The following is a 17,283-nucleotide window of genomic DNA, read 5'->3' as shown; positions in this document are numbered from 1 at the left end:
CAAGGGCAAAGGATTCTATAGGTCACTAATTCTGGCTTTTAATATTTTAGTTCCACAAGAACCCAGAGCCTTCCATACCTGCCTCTCCTCAAGAAGCCAGAGGCTGCATGCAGCTGACACTGAGTCTCCAAAGGCACTAGGCGTGGCTCGACCTTTCAGTATTTTACCATTCCAACTGCTGGCCAACTCAGGGCCAGAGACCCCCAGTTCATCTGGCAAGTCCACTCAGCTGACGTCCACTTGGGGCACAGAGAAAGCCACAAGCACCCGGAGCCTTCCAGAGGCCGAGTGTGGATACCCATGAGAAGTCAGAAATAATAACGACTCCTATATACGGCACATAACAACAACAGCAACAATATATGACGAAATCTCAACTGCCAATAGCAACAAATTTGTGTAACCCCACCACCCAATTTCTGTACATAAACTCAAGTTTTGCTTCCTGTTGGGGTCGGAACAGTTTGAGTGCTAGCTGATGATCTTTGACCAAACACAATAAAGTTTTGTTGACCCCTGGAAAAAAAATTTTTTTAGTATGTTATTTTATTGTATTTTTGGTGCATGTGTGCACAGTTGGATAGGTTCCTATTTAACAATTTTTGCACGTACTGTTGAGTAACATTGACCATATATTTTTTAAAACTTCCATTCATTAATTGTTGCACATTTTCCTCCCTACCCGCTACCCCCAGTTCGCGGTTCTCTTAAAAAAAAAAAAAAGTTCTTTCATTGTTGCACAATTTGCTCTCTCCCCACCCCAAGGTCCAGTTTGCCATGTAACTCTAGTTCTGGACTGTTGTAATGCAAATAATACCTAATCATACATTCCTTTTAAACAGTTCTTTCCCTCATCTGTTTCAGTGCAGTATAAGTTATTAATCCCCTCTTTTCTTATTTTCTCCCCAACTCCCATGTCAGTCCTGTTTTATAAAAGTGGAATTATGCAATATTTGTCCTTTTCTGACTGAGATATTTCTCTCAGCGTAATGTCTTCCAGGGTCACCCATTTTGTATAATTTGTGAGTTCCTTGTTTTTCAGTGCTGCATAATATTCCATTGTGTAAAGATACCACAGCTTCTTTATCCATTTGTTTGTTGATGGTCTCGTGGCTTGTTTCCATCTCTTTGCTCTTGTGAACAGTTCAGCAGTAAACATAGGCATGCGTGTATCTGCTTGGGTGGCAGTTCTGGTTGCTTTAGGATATAGTCCCAGAAGTAGAATTGCTGGGTCAGTTGGTAGTTCTATTTCCAACTTTTTGAGAAAGTACCATAATGCCTTCCATAGTGGTTGCACCATTTTATACTCCCACCAGCAGTGAATAAGGGTTCCAATTTCTCTACAACCTCACCAGCATTAGTTGTTTGCCACTCTGTTGAACTTTGCTGTAGTTACTGGGGTGACATGATATCTCATAGTTGTTTTGATTTGCATCTCTCTTAGAGCTAGGGATTTTGAACATTTCTTCATGTGTTTTTTTCACCATCTGAATGTCTTCTTTGGTGAAGTGTCTGTTCATGTCCTGTGCCCATTTTGTGATTGAGTTTTTACCTTTGTGGTGCCTGGAGTAATCTATAAATTCTTTTTATAAGTCCTTTATCAGACATGTCATCACCAAGTATTTTTTCCCAGTCTGTGGCTTTCCTTTTTATCCTGTTGGAGAAGTTTTTTGATGTGCACAGGGGTTTGATTCTTAGAAGATCCCATTCATCTATTTTGTTCTTTCCTGGTTGTATATGAATAGTGTATCATGACCTTTAAATTTGGAGTTTTAATCTTTACTTCTTCTTCCACGCTAAAGATCACTACAGGTTGTTTATTTTGTTCCTTCTATTTTATATTAATTAATTGAACAGAATATTTTTTATCTGTCTAGTTTTTGTGGAAATAGTTCTAGTTCCTGGCAGTACCATGTGTATTAGAGTAGAGCTTTGTTCCACATTTTTGTTACATTATGTCAAGTCTCCTCAATGAACAAGGAATCTGAGTCCTGCCTTATCTTGGGCCATTTGTTGTGTACTTACTTGAGCCTATTGACACTTCTTCTGTCATCTTTATCCATTGTCTAACTCTCAGACGGACAGGAAGTAATTGAAAAGACCATAGTTTGGATCAAATGCACCTTAGTCTTTAAACTGACAGCCTTTCTCTTTAGTACTTTATAGAGGTCTTTGACAACAGATTTTCCCAATGCAACATGACTTCTGAATTCTTGACTGCTGGTGCCAAAGGTTCATGGATCCGGGCAAGATTAAATTACTGACAACCTGAATACTTTCTCCAAATATCATGATGTTGCCTATTGGTCAGGATTAGTGATTTTTATTTTCTTGACACTGAGATGTTATCCATATTGATAGCTATAGTGTTTTATCTTTTGCAGCAACTGTTCCAGATAGTTGGGTTTTAAAAAAAATAATTTCTTTTATTTGTTTATTAAACATCGTAAAGCATATACCATTGCAACAATTTCTGCATTGACAGTCTATTTCATGACATTTATGATATCCATTTAGCTGTGCAAATGAATAAAATGGCTCAAGGAAGCCTAAATTCCTTAAATATTTTAAATTCTGTTCTGAATTTTCTCCCTCTTGATAAAGGTCATTCTAAAGAATTTTTCACCAAAACACTCAGTAATGGTCACTACACACCATCCGTTTTCTTCTGGTCTCATGGCAAAATAGGTTGTTATTCATGGAGGGAATTAACTAGAGATTCTATTTCTTCTTTGTATTCTTAACCCTTCTTTTCCATCTGTTGCTCCAGGAAGTTTTCAATGGCTGATTTTTCAAAAATATATCATCAACCATGTCATCATAAGTCTCTGGAACCAGCAATCTTTCACATAGCAATTGTTCACTTAACTGTTTACCCAAAGACTCTTGTGTCCCCTATACTCTGTTAATATCGCCTCTAAGACTCATCAACAACCTTATGCAGGTTATGAAGGTGACACAATCCTGCTTGCTAAAAGAGAGGAGGATCTGAAGCACTTGCTACAGAAGGTCAAGGACTGTAACCTTCAATATGGATTGAAGCTCAACATCAAGAAAACGAAGATACTCACCACTGGGTCACTTGACAGTACTATGATAGATGGTGAAGAGATTTAGATTGTTAACATCTTTAGTTTGCTTGGTTCCACAATCAACACTACTAGCACCCAGGAAATCAAAAGACGAATTACATTGGAAAAGTCTGCTATCCGGGACCTTCCAGAGTATTGAAGAGCAGTGATGTCAGTCTGGAGACTTAAGGTGTGCCTGGTCCAAGCCATGGTCTTTGCAATTACTTGCTATGGGTCCAAAAGCTGTACAATGACTAAGTGTGATTGAAAGAGAATTGATGCCTTTAAGCTGTGGTGCTGGAGAAGAATATTGAATATACCCTGAACTGCCAAGAGAACCAACAGGTTCTTCCTGGCGGGGGTGAAGCCAGGCTGCTCCTTGGAGACAAGGGTTCTGACGTTTCGTCTCACATACTTTGGGCATGTTGAAAGGAGGGACCAGTCCTTGGAGAGGGACATCATGCTTGGAAGGGTAGAGGGACAGCTCAAGAGAGGAAGACCCTGGATGAGATGCATTGACTCAATGACTGGGGTAATGAGGGTAGGTGTGTCAGAGAAAATAAGGTTGACTCAGGATAGAGGTTTCAGGGCCATTGTATATAGGGTCGCTGTGAGTTACAAGTGACTTGATGACACAAAACAACAACAATTAAGTAATTAGAGGTAGGGTGCTCTGGCGGCCTAGTGGTAAGAAGCTGCACTGCTGTCGCAAAGGCATGTGGTTTGAATCCACCAGATAATCCACCAGAGAATGACGGACAGTCATGTCCCATGCTAGTTATTGAGTGCCTCTGTAAACTCATTGGTAGGTCACCTGAGTTGTTTCAGTGACACACAACAACAACAGCAGCAATCAGATACTAACTTGTGCTTACTTGCTTTCATGTTCCATCTTACTATGTCCTTCCTCCCTCCCTCCCTCCTTTTATCCAGGGAGAGTTGTAAACAAGATGTTTCTGTAGGAGCATATCTACAAGTATCTTCCTTAAGAAAACCTTTTGGTATAAAAAAACCCTCTCTGTTGTCACATTTTCTTTGTTTTTGTTTCAGAATATACAGAGCAGCAAGAGAGTTTGTGTTGAGCTATATAATATCCTCTTAAGCCAGAGAGACCCCTTACCTCAACCCTGAGAGAACAGAATGAGCTCTTTTTGCAAGGGAGAAATCATTGACAGCTTCAATCCTTTCTCTATCTTTCATTTGGATAATAATGTATCTCTGAGTACTGAACACATCCATCCATCCACCCATGCCTTTCAGACCTTGTCTTAGCCAATTTCAACTCTCTGGCGCAGGTCAGAAACATCAGCAGTTTATTGCAGAGTCTATGGTAGTTGCATTCATTAAAAAGTACTTAACGAACAACCACCTGCTCCTGGAGCTGTGCAGACAGCTGTTGCCTTGTACTGTGGGGATTTCATCATCTAACAGACCTCTAAGGGCTGCATGAGTGTGGATTGGCTATATTTAATGCCTTCTGGACCAAGCTGTCCTAGTCTTATGTCATTAGAGATAAAAGAACGAACTAAGGGGCAGCTGGTAATATGTTGCAAAGGCCTAGTATCCTCACTGAACAATAGATTATAATAAAATCAACCATTCTCGTTTGACACAACATTTAACCACTTGGCTGCTACAAGTTAGCAGTGGGAACCCAGTAGCCACTGCATAGAGAGAAAGATGTTGCAGCCTGATTATGGTTTTTTTGGGAACCCTGTGAAGTAGTTTTTTTCCTGTCCTGGAAGGTTGTTTGTGCCTTTGAGTTGGCAGAGCAACTTGGATTATATCTTATCATCAAGAAAACACAAGTCCTCACTACAAGATCAACAGTCCACATTATGAAAAATGGTGAAAGGATTGAAGCTGTCAGTGACTTCGTCTTGCTTGGCTCAACAATCAACACCCTTGGTATCAGCTGTTAGGAAAGCAAGAGACGTATTGTATTGGGCACCCAACAACAACAACAACAACAAGTTGCTAAGCGTGCAGATTGACTCAGCAGCAGTGTATTGGGTACTGTGTAGCACATACAGAGTGATGTTGTTGTTATGTATTTTCAAGTTGGAACTAACTCATAGATGACTCTCCAGAGAGTTTTCAGAAGCAGCAAATCACATGAGAGGAGATTGCCCATCTTTCTCCCATGCAGCATCTGGAAGGTTTGAACTGGGTGCCTTTGGATTGGAGGTACAACTCCTTACCACTCAGCCTCCAGAGCTTTGCAAAGCAGTATCACATTAAATTCTTGTAATATTCCAGTAAAATGGAAACAATTATTGTCTCTAAGAAAAAAATTAATAAACTGAGGCTCAAAGAAACTAACTTGCCTAGAGTCTTGAATCTTGTAATTAGTATTAAAACTTTGAAGCTCCTTCTCACATACTTTGGGTGTGTTGCCAGGAGGGACCAGTCCTTGGAGAAGGGCATTATATTTGGAAGGATAGGGGAACAGCACAGGAGAGGAAGACCCTGGATGACACAGTGACTGGGGTTATGGGGGTTGGGGGTAGGTGAGTCAGAGACAGTGAGATTGGCTCAGGATAGGCCAGGGTTCGGAGCTGTTGGCAGATAACAACAACAACAACAAGCCACCAATTAAATTAATATTGATCCTCTGACAGTGAATCACAGAGTTAAGAAATAAAACTCGAGGGCTGAAGTTATCTTTGAGGAAAGGAAGATTACCTTTGCAAGTCATTATTCCTTTCTTTACTATGATGTGAGAGTTTAGAAGGGGTCTCTGGTAGCATAGTCTATAGGGGTTTATGCTGTTAACTCAGAGGAGGTGCTTTTCTGGTGTTTCAGATCCACCAATGGCCCTGAGGTAGAAAGATGGACAGTCTCTTCCTATGATATTTACGGACTCAGTAATCCCACAGAGGGTCAACCTGGAGTAAATTCCAAGTTCACAACAATGAGTTTGTGTTTTTTTTTTTTAAATTTAGTTGGGAAAAACATATTGGGGGTACAAGGAGGTGAGGGTTGGGGGCAGAAGGGTGAGGATGGGCCAGGATGCAGTTGCAGAACTGCACAGTTTGGTCGGTGGGGGGAGCAGGTGAAGGAAATGATGAGGGTCCAGTGGGGACCAGATGCTACAGAGGAATGACAAGCATTTTTCAATAGTAATTAAACCAACTGTCTTATTGATTTGGGAATTGGATGCCGACTCTCTGGCTTCTTCATGCGAACAGGGGTGTAGATATAAAGGGGGGAAGGGAGGACGCTTTATCACCTTACTGGTGGTCTTGGGTTACAGCTGCTTGCCTTCTTGCTCCTGAGGGCCGCGACGGTTTGCCCCGAGCCGGGGGCCAAGCGCAGCCCGCCCCGGGCAGAGGGCCACGACGGCTCGCCCCGGGCCGGGGGCTGAGGGCAGCCCGCCCCGGGCAGAGGGCCGCGATGGCTGAAGTAGTCTTTTTTTTTAAAAAAGAAGAAAAAGTGTGTGTGTGTGTGTGTGTGTGTGTGTGTGTGTGTGTGTACCATCAAATTGGATCTGACTGGTACAGGAGACTGCCCCTTCTTCTCCAGCAGAGCATGAAGTAGAGTCTGGGACTCCCTCCCCCCCCGCCCCAGGTGCCTGGCACGCTCAAGCCCATCGTTACAGAGTGACAATGGTTTCATTAGATGTGATTTCATGACAATGGTTTTCCTCTTTCTTGCATTTAGTTTTTATTCGGAAGAATACCCTATAAATTCTTCAGTTTTTGCTGTAAATACATTCCTGAAAAGTTACTTGTAAGTTGAAAACCAAAAAAGGCAGCTCCATTTGAAATGTGTCCAGGGAACTGAGTTTGCTGTCACCTCCCTGGGTAGCCACCCTGAGTCTACAGGCTGTACATCCACTCTGTGTACATCCACTGTAGTGCACATCATGGCCCAGAAACAGCTAGAGGGACTGCCGCAATCAAATTCTCAGGGAATTCTTGGTTATACATAAGCTGGTAATGTCTGGACTAGACACAGTAAGCACTTTGATTTAGTTCACTTGTATTTAACAGTGTCGCTGTATTGGTTCCTACTTGGGGCAGCTGGCTTGTGCTCTCTACCTCAGTGCCCACATCTGCTGTCTCTGCAGGAAGCAGTGACAAGAATTAATGGGTTTCCCTGAGCCTCCAGGCTCAGTTCTGCCTCCCATTTCCAGCAATCCCCAGAGGCCTCTGCTTTCATAATAATTCCTGTCTAGAAAGACTTTCTATTTTGAAAAGTTATGTATACATTTTCAATTTATGTTAGGACTTTAAGAATCTCTGTGGGTATATAGCACATTTTAAGAAAATAGGACATGACCACGTTCCAAGTATTTAGAAGATTTGTTGCTTTCCAGAGAGTTCTACCATGATACCATTTAAAACATGTAATTTACAGAAATTAATTTATTCCTCTACCTTTATGTGGTGGCATTTGTAGAATATGGTGATGTTGTTATTATGTGCTGGCCAGTGAACTACAACTCACAGTGACCCTCTGAACAACACTCTACTCAACACTCTACTGCAACATCCTCATGATCCCGGGCAAGCTCAAGTCCATTGTTACGGTCACTGTGTCAGTCCACCTTATGAAGGATCTTCCTCTTCCTCTGACCTCCAGCTTTTCCATCATGATGTCTTTTTTCCGTGGACTAGCCCTCTCCTGCATAACAGACCCCTTTATGTGAGATAAAGTTTCACTATCTGGGTAAGAAGCATCCTGGCTGCAGTTTTCCAAGACAGGTTTGTTTGTTCTTTTGGAAGTCTGTGGGGTTTTGCCAACATCATAATTAAAAGGCATTGATTCTTCTGTCATCCCCATTCATTGACTAACTTTTAAATGCAGTCCTCCCAATTTTATGCTAGGTTTTCTGAGCAAACGATATTGTCATGGGTGTTGTGTATCATCGAGTCAGAACCGACCCATAGCTGACTCTTAAGTAGGTTTTCAGAGGCAGTTAATTACATGGGAGGAGATTGCCCATCTTTCTCCCGCAGAAGATATAGCTTGTAGGATAAGAAATTCAAGTGGCCAGAGTTGTTCTTAATTATTGATTTTATTTATAGTCTCTCAAATAGTGTCTGTGTAATCTAGATCTTGCTTCTTCAGTTATTATCTTGCAACTGAAAGGTCTCTACCCTCTGAAGTATTGCCTTGGGGAAAATATGTTGATTCTGTTTTATAAGAAAGGAAGAAATTAAGGAAGTTGCATCTGTGTATAATGTCAGCCACTCTGTACAATATAATAGAAAATTGGAAAGAACTTTTACAGTTATCCACTTACCTCAGTATTGGTTCTTGCCATGGTCCTGACATAGACAGACACTGAACTTCTCTCTGTCCAAGTGTCCATCATGATTACACATACTCTTGTTCCAGGCATGTGAGACAAAGGTTTGTCCCTTTGCTTCCAAGTAGCATTCAGGCTGCACTTTCTCCAAAACCTATCTATTTTTTCTTTTGGCAGTCCGTGGATATTCAATATTCTTCTCCAACACCCCAGCATAAAGGTATGGATTCTTCCTTTGTCATCCTTATTGTCCAGTCTTCCAGTGTATATCAAATCATTAAAAACACTATGGCCTGTATCAGGTGCACCTTAGTCTTCAAACTGACATCATTGCTCCTCAGTAATTTGGAGATGTCCATGACGGTATACTTTCCCAATGCAATAGTCTCCTTAACTCCTGGCTGCTGGTACTCAGGGAATTTATTGTGGATCCCAGGAAGATTAAATCGTTGACAATTTCAATCCTTTTTTTCATCTTCTATGTTATTTACCAGTCCAAAGGTGAGGATTTTTGTTTTCTTGATGTTGAGATGAAATCTATATTGAAGACTATAGTCTTTGATCTTCTGCAGCAACCACTTTAAGTCCTCTTTCAGCAAGTAAAGTTGTGCCATCTGTGTAACACAGGGTGTTGATGAGTCTTCCTTTGGTTCTGATACCACATTCTTCTTCATAGAATCCAGCTTCTCAAATGATGTGTTCATTATACAGATTGAATGTTTTTGTTGTTGTTAGGTGCCATCGAGTCAAGTACAACCCATAGTGGCCCTATGAACAGATGTCTAAATCCCGTCCCCTTGTTTAAAGCAGTTGTACACATTGAATTAGTATGGAGAAAGGATACAAACCTGATGCACACCATTCTTAATTTTGAGCCAAACAGTGTTTCCTTCTTGGTTTGGACAAAAGATTCTTGGTCAAAGTATTAAAAAAACCCAAACTTTCATTGTTAGACAACTCAAATTACTACACAATTCTTTTACATGACAATTTAAAAATATTCTCAATTTTAAAACATTGTAGCTTGCATTAATTAATCTTTATTTGTTCTCAGTAACTACATAGAATATATTCAAGGGTTGATTGATTGTGTAATCCATTCTTTATTCCTTTTTTATTAGATATTGCCTATGTACAGTTTGTTCATTGTTTTTTAAAATTTTCTACTAGTTTATTTATAACATTCAAATACGTTGTTTTTAAGAACAAATACAGAACTGACCCTCCAGAGAGTTTTCAGAAGTTGTAAGAGAGGAGATTGCTCCTGTTTCTCTCATGGAGCTTTAAACAGTGTACCTTTGGGTTGGCACTGCTCCTTGCCACTAGGCCAGTAGAGTTCCCTTATGTACAATATGTTTTTCTTGTGTGCCATAGAGTCAGACCTAACTCACAGATAAACCTCCCACAGGTTTTCAGAGGCAGTAAACTGAACAGAAGGAAATTATCTATCTTTCTCCCATGGAGCAGCTGGTGGATTTGAATCATGTACATTTGAGTTGGCAGTGCAACTCTTTACGACTAGGCCACCAGAGATGCCTTATACGTAATATCATATGTAAGAAATGAGGCTCAAACTACAGGAGGGGATGAGTTAGTAGTAGTTAGATGATAACATGGGCATACATAATATATACCAGATATGACACTTGAATGGAATAAACTTCCAAGTATTGATGATAAAGGCAGGAGTTTTTTGGTGGCCCCATGACAAGGAAACATTGACTGATAAATTAGAACAACTGACATATCTCTAGAAACTACCTCCTGTATGTGGTGTGTTCTCCAGGAGAGCACCTCCATCCTCACTTTTCAGCCCTCAGACGATTTATAGCCATGGGCAAAATTTCCCCCACTTCCTTGTGGAGGATGACATAGTAGTGCCACTCACTCACTGCGCTCTAGTTGGTTCTGACTCGTGGTGCCCGCCCATCCCCTCTATCCATCTTCTGCCCTTTTTCTCCCACAGAGCCATTATCGGACTTGAACTGACAGCCTTTGGGTTAGCAACACAACATTAATATGACATGCAAGTAAAATCTTGCTCAAAGTTATTTAAAAATGGCTGGAACAGCAGCAGGGAACTGTGCCAGAAATTCAAAGGGGATTCAGAACAGATTCTGAAATGAGATATATCATTGCTTATGTTAGATGAATTTTAGCAGAGAATACCAGAAGCGGGTTTACTTGTGTTTTATTAACTATGAAGAGACTTCCAACTATGTGGATCATAACGAAGTCTGGATAGCATTAAGAAGATGGCATCCAGAACACTTTATAGTTCTCATGCTAAAGCTATATATACATACAAAGCACGGGAGCACCACATACTTTAAAATCAGGAAAGATGTGTGTTAGGGTTGTACCGTTTTTCTGTATACATTCAATCTGTGTGCTGAGAAAATCATTCAGAAAGCTGGCATATATGAAGTAGAATGCAGTATCAGGATTAGAAGAAGACTATTCAACAGCCTATGTTATGCAGATGACACCACCTTGCTTGCAGAAAGTGAAGAGTACTTGAAATACTTATTAATAAGATTAAAGACAATAGCCTTCAATATGAATTACATCTCAACATCAAGAAAACAAAAATCCTTACTACTGGACCACTAGGCAATGTCATGATAAATGGCAAAAATACTAAAGTTGTCAAAGATTTCATTTTACTTGGGTCCACAGTTGCTGCCCATGGTAGCAGTGGTTAAAAAAAATCAAAAGGCAAGTTGCATTTAGGAAATCTGCTATTAAGGACCTCTCCAAAGTACTAAAGAACAAGACTAAGATGTGCCTGGTTCAGACTATGGATTTTCAGTGGCTTCATATGCATCTGAAAGCTAGACAATGAATAAGGAAGATTTAAGAAGAAAGGAGACCTTCACTTGTGTTGGCAAATAATAGTGACTGTACCAGGGACTGCCAAAAGAACAAACAGGTCCATCTGGGAGGAAGTGCATCCAAAATGCTCCGTCGAGGCAGCGATGGTAAAACTTCATCTGACCTACTCTGGGGATGTTGTCAGGAGAGGACGTCATGGTGAGAAAGGTAGATAGTCATTGAATAAGAGGAAATCCTTGATGAAGGGAATTGACATAGTGACTGCTGTCGTGGATTTGAGTATGCCAGAGATTGTGAAGATAGTGCAAGGTTCTAATCAGTTATTCAGAGCTTCTGTGAGTTTCAGTTGACCAAATGCCACCTAACAACAAAAAAAGAAGTTAGCTTTGATAACCCAGTAAGTCAATATTAATAAAAAGCTTAACGCTGTATGTGTGACACATAAGCACTCAGATGTTAGCTATTAATATCTTATATCACTTTGAATCTTGACTTCACCCATCAGCTCTACAGAAGATAGAGGAGGCAATCTGAGGCCAAGAAACCCTATCGAACAGTTCGTGGGGTCACTATGAGTCTGAATTGACTCGACGGCACCTAACTACAATGGCTTTGTATTACTTTTATATCGATCGGCGCACTAGTCAGGGATATTTTGGGGACATGTTGTAAGGGTTGTTATTCTGGATATTCTTTGTGTGTGTGTGTGTGTGAGAGAGAGAGAGAGAATGATGCTTGTATGTTAAGTTGTGAACATTGGGCTTACTTATTTCATCAAATTCTTGAAGTAATAGGGAAGATTCCTTTACTGCTTAACATCTAGTAAAACCTCAATAAATGTTAGTTTCTTCTCCTGTTGCCTAGTGGATAAGAATTTTCACTGCCAACCCAAAGGTAGGAGATTCAAATCTACTAGCAACTCCATGGAAGAAAGATAGACAGTCTCCTCCCATGTGATTTACAGTCTCTGAAAACCCTCTTGGAATGTCAGCTTTGAGCCAGTTCTGACTCCATGGCACATAACAAAAAAAATAACATAACAGTGTTTCACAGCAAAGAAGAACAATAGATTGTTTTCCTTTCTGCTCACTATGAATGAGGGGGTTTTTGTTTGTTTGTTTGTCTAGTTTACTAGTAGACTGAAAACCAATTGGAACATATTCAGCCTTAGGAACTTGTTTTGCCTCCAGTACCAACAGTGGTTGTTGAAGATGACTAATGGGAGCGCTGGTGGCTAAGTGGCAAGATGCTGTACTGCATTCTCAGTGGCGTAGGGTTCAAGGCACCAGCTGCTCCATGGGAGGATGGGCAATGTCCTCCCGTGTAATTAACTGCCTCTGAAAACCCTCCAGTGGGGCAGTTCTGACTGTACAGTACTCAACAACAAGAAGAAGGAGAGTGGTCAGTAAAGGGGTGAAAGAAGAGAAACAAAAATAAGAGAAATGGGTAATTAAAGAAGTGTGCTAGTAAGGTGAAACTACTTTGGTATCAGGAAACTAGAGCTTCTTCCTTTGAAAACGTTTAAATGAAGAACTGATGGTCAATGCAGAAAGGGACAGTAGTCCCAGAGGGTCTCTTGAGGCCTTTTGAATTGCAGTTCTGTGAGTATCCAAAAGTAGGCTCCCTCTCTACTCCTAGTCTTCCATCCGCCCATTGCATTTACAAACCTAAATTATCCTACATTGCAGTCTTAAAGAGCTAAGCATACTTTTGATGCAAAGAGCATTTTCTCTTTAGTAACACTGAAAGAGATTAAAATACTGTACACTGAGGTAGTTGATGCTGAAAATCAATTTCCTCATCCCCTGGACTCTCTCTCCTCAATTTATCAGGGCATAGCAGCTTGTGTGGGCTTCTGTGGCTTGCTCATGGGGAAAATTCCATGTGCTGTGCACTATCAGAGAGGCAAGGCAATTTAACATACCCGTGCTCCAAGAGAACGCCGAGTCTCTCTAGGAGTGGGGAGGACATGGGGGAAGGGGCACGCATCCGCAGTTTGGGGATGAGCCATGAGAGGATTAGACAGGGAACTGAAGCCAGGCTCGTACTCACTGTGTGCTGTTTTTCCTTTGTAGATATGGCAGATGCCCCCCGTGCCATGGATCATACCTTTTCAACAGCATCCAATGAGGAAGGAACTTGTTACACATCTCTTATTTCTGACATCAGTTACTCACCGCAGGTGGATACTACATATTTCACTGGAATTCTTCAGAAGGAAAATGGTCACGTCAACAGCTCAGAGAGCCCTGAAGAATTGAGTACACCTGGACCCCCTTTGCCAGATGTTCATGGCACAGAGCCTCACGGGCTATTTGGTTCTGATTCCGGGATAGAGATGACTCCTGCTGATTCTATGGAAGTGAACAAGATCTTAGCTGATCCTCTGGACCAGATGAAAGGAGAAGCCTATAAATACATTGATATAACCAGGCCAGAACCAGAAGAGGTGAAGGATCAGGGGCAATGTCACCCCATGACAGAGGCTAAAAACTTAGATTTTAAGAATAAGGAGACTGAAAACTCAACAAATTCTGAAGGGGTCCGTGAACCTGAGAAACCAGCTCCTGTGGAGGGAAAGATCATTAAGGACCACTTATTTGAGGAGTCAACGTTTGCGCCTTATATAGATGATCTTCCTGAAGAACAGCACAGCGCCCCTGTGGTCACAGCCCCCGTCAAAATCACGCTGACTGAGATTGAACCTTCTATTGAGACTGCTACCCAGGAGCAGACCCCTGAGAAGCAAGACGTCTGCCTGAAGCCCAGTCCCGACACGGTCCCCACTGTCACTGTCTCAGAGCCTGAAGATGACAGTCCAGGATCTGTAACGCCCCCGTCTTCTGGAACAGGTAAAGGAGCTGGTGTGGCCTGCCTTGGGAAGGTAGGCGCATGGAACATCTTAAAACACATGTTAATGAATTGACACTCAAAATACTTCATTATATGACTTCCTTAAAATTGTCATTGTTGTTGTTGTTATGTGCCGTTGAGTTGCTTACGACTCATGTCGACCTTATGTACAGCAGTCCTAAACCCTGCTTTATCCATTGCCAATCTTATTGTCTCTGACACACCTATCCCCGTAACCCCAGTCACTGAATCAATCCATCTCATCGAGGGTCTTCCTCTCCTCCGCGTCCCTCTACCCTTCCAAGCATGATGTCCCTCTCCAAGGACTGATCCCACCTTGTAATATGTCCATAGTATGTGAGATGGAGCATCAGAATCCTTACCTTCAAGGAGCAGACTGGCTTCACCCTCTCCAGGACAAACTTGTTTGTTCTCCTAGCAGTCCATGGTACATTCAATACTCTTCTCCAGCACCACAGCTCAAAGGCATCAACTCTCTATCATCCCTAGTCATTGTCCAGCTTTCTGATGCATAGCAAGTAATTGTGAAGACCATGGCCTGTATCAGGTGCACCTTAGTCTCCAGACTGATATCGATGCTCCCCAGTACCTTGGAACAGTTTAACCAATTTAATTAACATACTCCTCTTCCTGTCCCCAGTAACCCTTTGCACAAATATTGAGGTCTGCAGTTTCCCTGAAAGTTCTATGATTTTTTTTTCCTTTCTTTGAGGGGAAAGGTATGATTTAAGGTACATTTAAGACCTTGGACTCCTCATCTGGCCTTTCTGTTCAGATCACAGACAGGAGTGTTACTTGCTTCTGGACAAGCTCCCCTTCCCAGACCTAGTGGTCTTCCGGAGGCATCGTGGGGAGAGCACCCACACTCTTCTCTCTTGAGCTTCTGCGAAGAGAACATTTAATGTTCTGAGCTCTAAGATTGGGAGTGGGAACACCGGTGTATGTTACAGGCTGTGGGGAGGATTAGACAGAAGAAAATCCTGAACGATGGGCACTCCTCCCTTTCAACTCAGCATTTTCATATTGATCTTTTAATTTTATTTGAGTTCTCCATGTAATTGTGTTTTTTTCCAATAGACTTATTAATATTTTAAAAAATTTACTTGGCTGACAAAGTTTGGAATCCAGTAAGTTGTAATCTTTTTTTTTTTTTTCATCTTAAGTTTTCTATTCTGGCTCAAGACAAAATGCTAAGCCACATTTGGACACATTCTCTTAAGCATGAAAGAGGCCTGCTGTATGCTGAGTAGCAGAGAGGCAGCAGGAGTGTCCGCACTCTACCCTCTCCCGTTGCATCTGAGACCCAGTGGGAAGAACAGATACAACCTTCATATCCCAACCTCCTCCTGCCTTTACATGTCTTACTTTTACATGTGCTTTACTTGGGTTCTAGCATCTGCAATTTGCTTAACTGACCCATGTTCATTTTTCCATTTATCCTCATTAAATACACATCATAATTATTTTCATCCACAGACACATCTCCACAGGTGACAGTTCTAACATATGAGGTTTTCTACTTGATGATTTTAGTTGACCATAACTTTGCTTTGTCAATCTTTATATATAATGACTACTCTTTTAGCAACAGATCCATAAAATGTAAAATAAGGATGTTGTTGTTATTTTTATGTGCCATCGAGTTGCCCAGATTCCTCCAAATATTTTGTGAGACTTTTAGTTCCCATGAAGAGCTGAAGATAGTGTCTCCAGGTGCCCCTGAGTCCCCTTTGACTCTTACTGAGTATGGATTATTTCTAACGTGGCTCCTTCACTTACCCACAGTGAAACTCATCAGGCCGTTTCCGCCCACACCCCACAGCTGTCTGATATCCTTTCTCATGAATAAATAAAGAAAAAAATTGTAACCATCTTTTCTGAATGCTCTAAAATAGGCATTTTTCAACTGGAAGCTGTTTTGTCAAATAAAAGACAAACATTTCATGGGATATACTTAAGCTAAAATTAGATATTGTCTAACTACACGTTTCTAGGCATCCTGTATTTTTTATTGGCTAACGCTAGAAATTTCAACTGGAGGTGAATATTAAAATTACTTTTGAAGTCACAAAATGCAAATGTCTAGACCAGACCTCTTCATCCTGTATCACACACTGCAAGAGGAGTTTAGAGTCACATACATCAAAGATTGAGAACTAAAGCCTTGAGCTAGCTTTCATATGAGTTCTATTGAATATGTACTGTGTGTCAGACCCTGTATGATATATTGGGTCTAAAAGAACTTGGATTTCCCCTGCCTGTGTGGTGCCTTCAGTCTTGGCTTAGGAAGAGTGACAGTAGATGAAGAAGCAGATATTCACCAAATCGTAACACACAACAGAAAGCTGCCCAGAGCTGCTGGTTGTACAGAATGAGTGGCAACCAGTTCATCTCCTGCCCTAATTCAAATGCAGCATCAGGCCAGCCAGCATACAAGATGGGCTGCCATGAATGACCACTTGTAGCCCTCTGAGCCCATGCTCTGCCTGCCTAATAGGTGGTTCTTCTGGGAATGTTGTACAAGCAGGAGCCTAAGTGGTCCTAACAGTTTGGGTGGTCAGAGGCTTTCAGTGTGAGAGATTTGGAGGATGTGTGTCACAGGAAGAGAAGAAACATCCAAGATAAAATGTTCATCCCCTCACTCTTCAAACCAGCTTCTGCTCCTGCCTAGTATCTCACTCACCTAGGCTCACCATTCTGAGGACATTTATAACTCATCCTTTTCTGACCTTACCACATGGATAAGAGCCCATATCTGTTGTTTGCCTCTCTTCAGTGTCTTGAGTTTTCCTCTCCTTTTCATCCTTTCAGCACAACCACCCTTTACTTATTATCATTCCTCCTGTCAAGAAGGGCAGTGTCCTCTTAATGGTTTGTTCTCTTTCCTTTTGTTTTCCTCCTAACTTTCAGGACCCATCACTGCCTGTCTTGGTAAAGTATTCATTCTGAAACCAGTTTCCAAGGCCTTCCATAGACAGAGGCCTATTTACCTTTCCTGCTAATACCTATTTGCACCACCCTGAACCACCCCACCCAGTACTCTAGTTAAACTTCTGACTTTTCTGCTCTCTGAACACACTCCATATCTTTGCTCATGTGGTCTGCTCCTCTGTTGGCTTTTTCTGCATTTCAAAAATCTATTTATATTTCAAAAATAATTTTTAAACAATAAACAGCTAATTCAAATGCAACTTCCACCATTATCTCTTTTAAGTCCCTCCAATATTTTATATTGTACAGTTGCAT

General features: G+C 41.3%; 1 protein-coding gene across 1 annotated transcript in view; it reads left to right on the top strand.

Moving 5' to 3' along the window:
• The window catches only part of RTN1 (reticulon 1), a 317,220-nt gene that overhangs the window by 178,685 nt on the left and 121,252 nt on the right, over positions 1 to 17,283 (top strand). The window contains exon 2 of the mRNA XM_006891774.1: positions 13,239 to 14,015. Coding sequence (XP_006891836.1) covers positions 13,239 to 14,015 — 777 coding nt within the window. The remainder of the gene's footprint in view (positions 1 to 13,238; positions 14,016 to 17,283) is intronic.

This window comes from Elephantulus edwardii, unplaced genomic scaffold (genome assembly GCF_000299155.1).
Source record: "Elephantulus edwardii isolate Elephantulus edwardi_28Jun2011 unplaced genomic scaffold, EleEdw1.0 scaffold00104, whole genome shotgun sequence".
NCBI classification, from domain to species: Eukaryota; Metazoa; Chordata; class Mammalia; order Macroscelidea; family Macroscelididae; genus Elephantulus; species Elephantulus edwardii.
The sequence above is the reverse complement of the archived record's forward strand: the minus strand, read 5'-3'. Positions and strand labels throughout refer to the sequence as shown.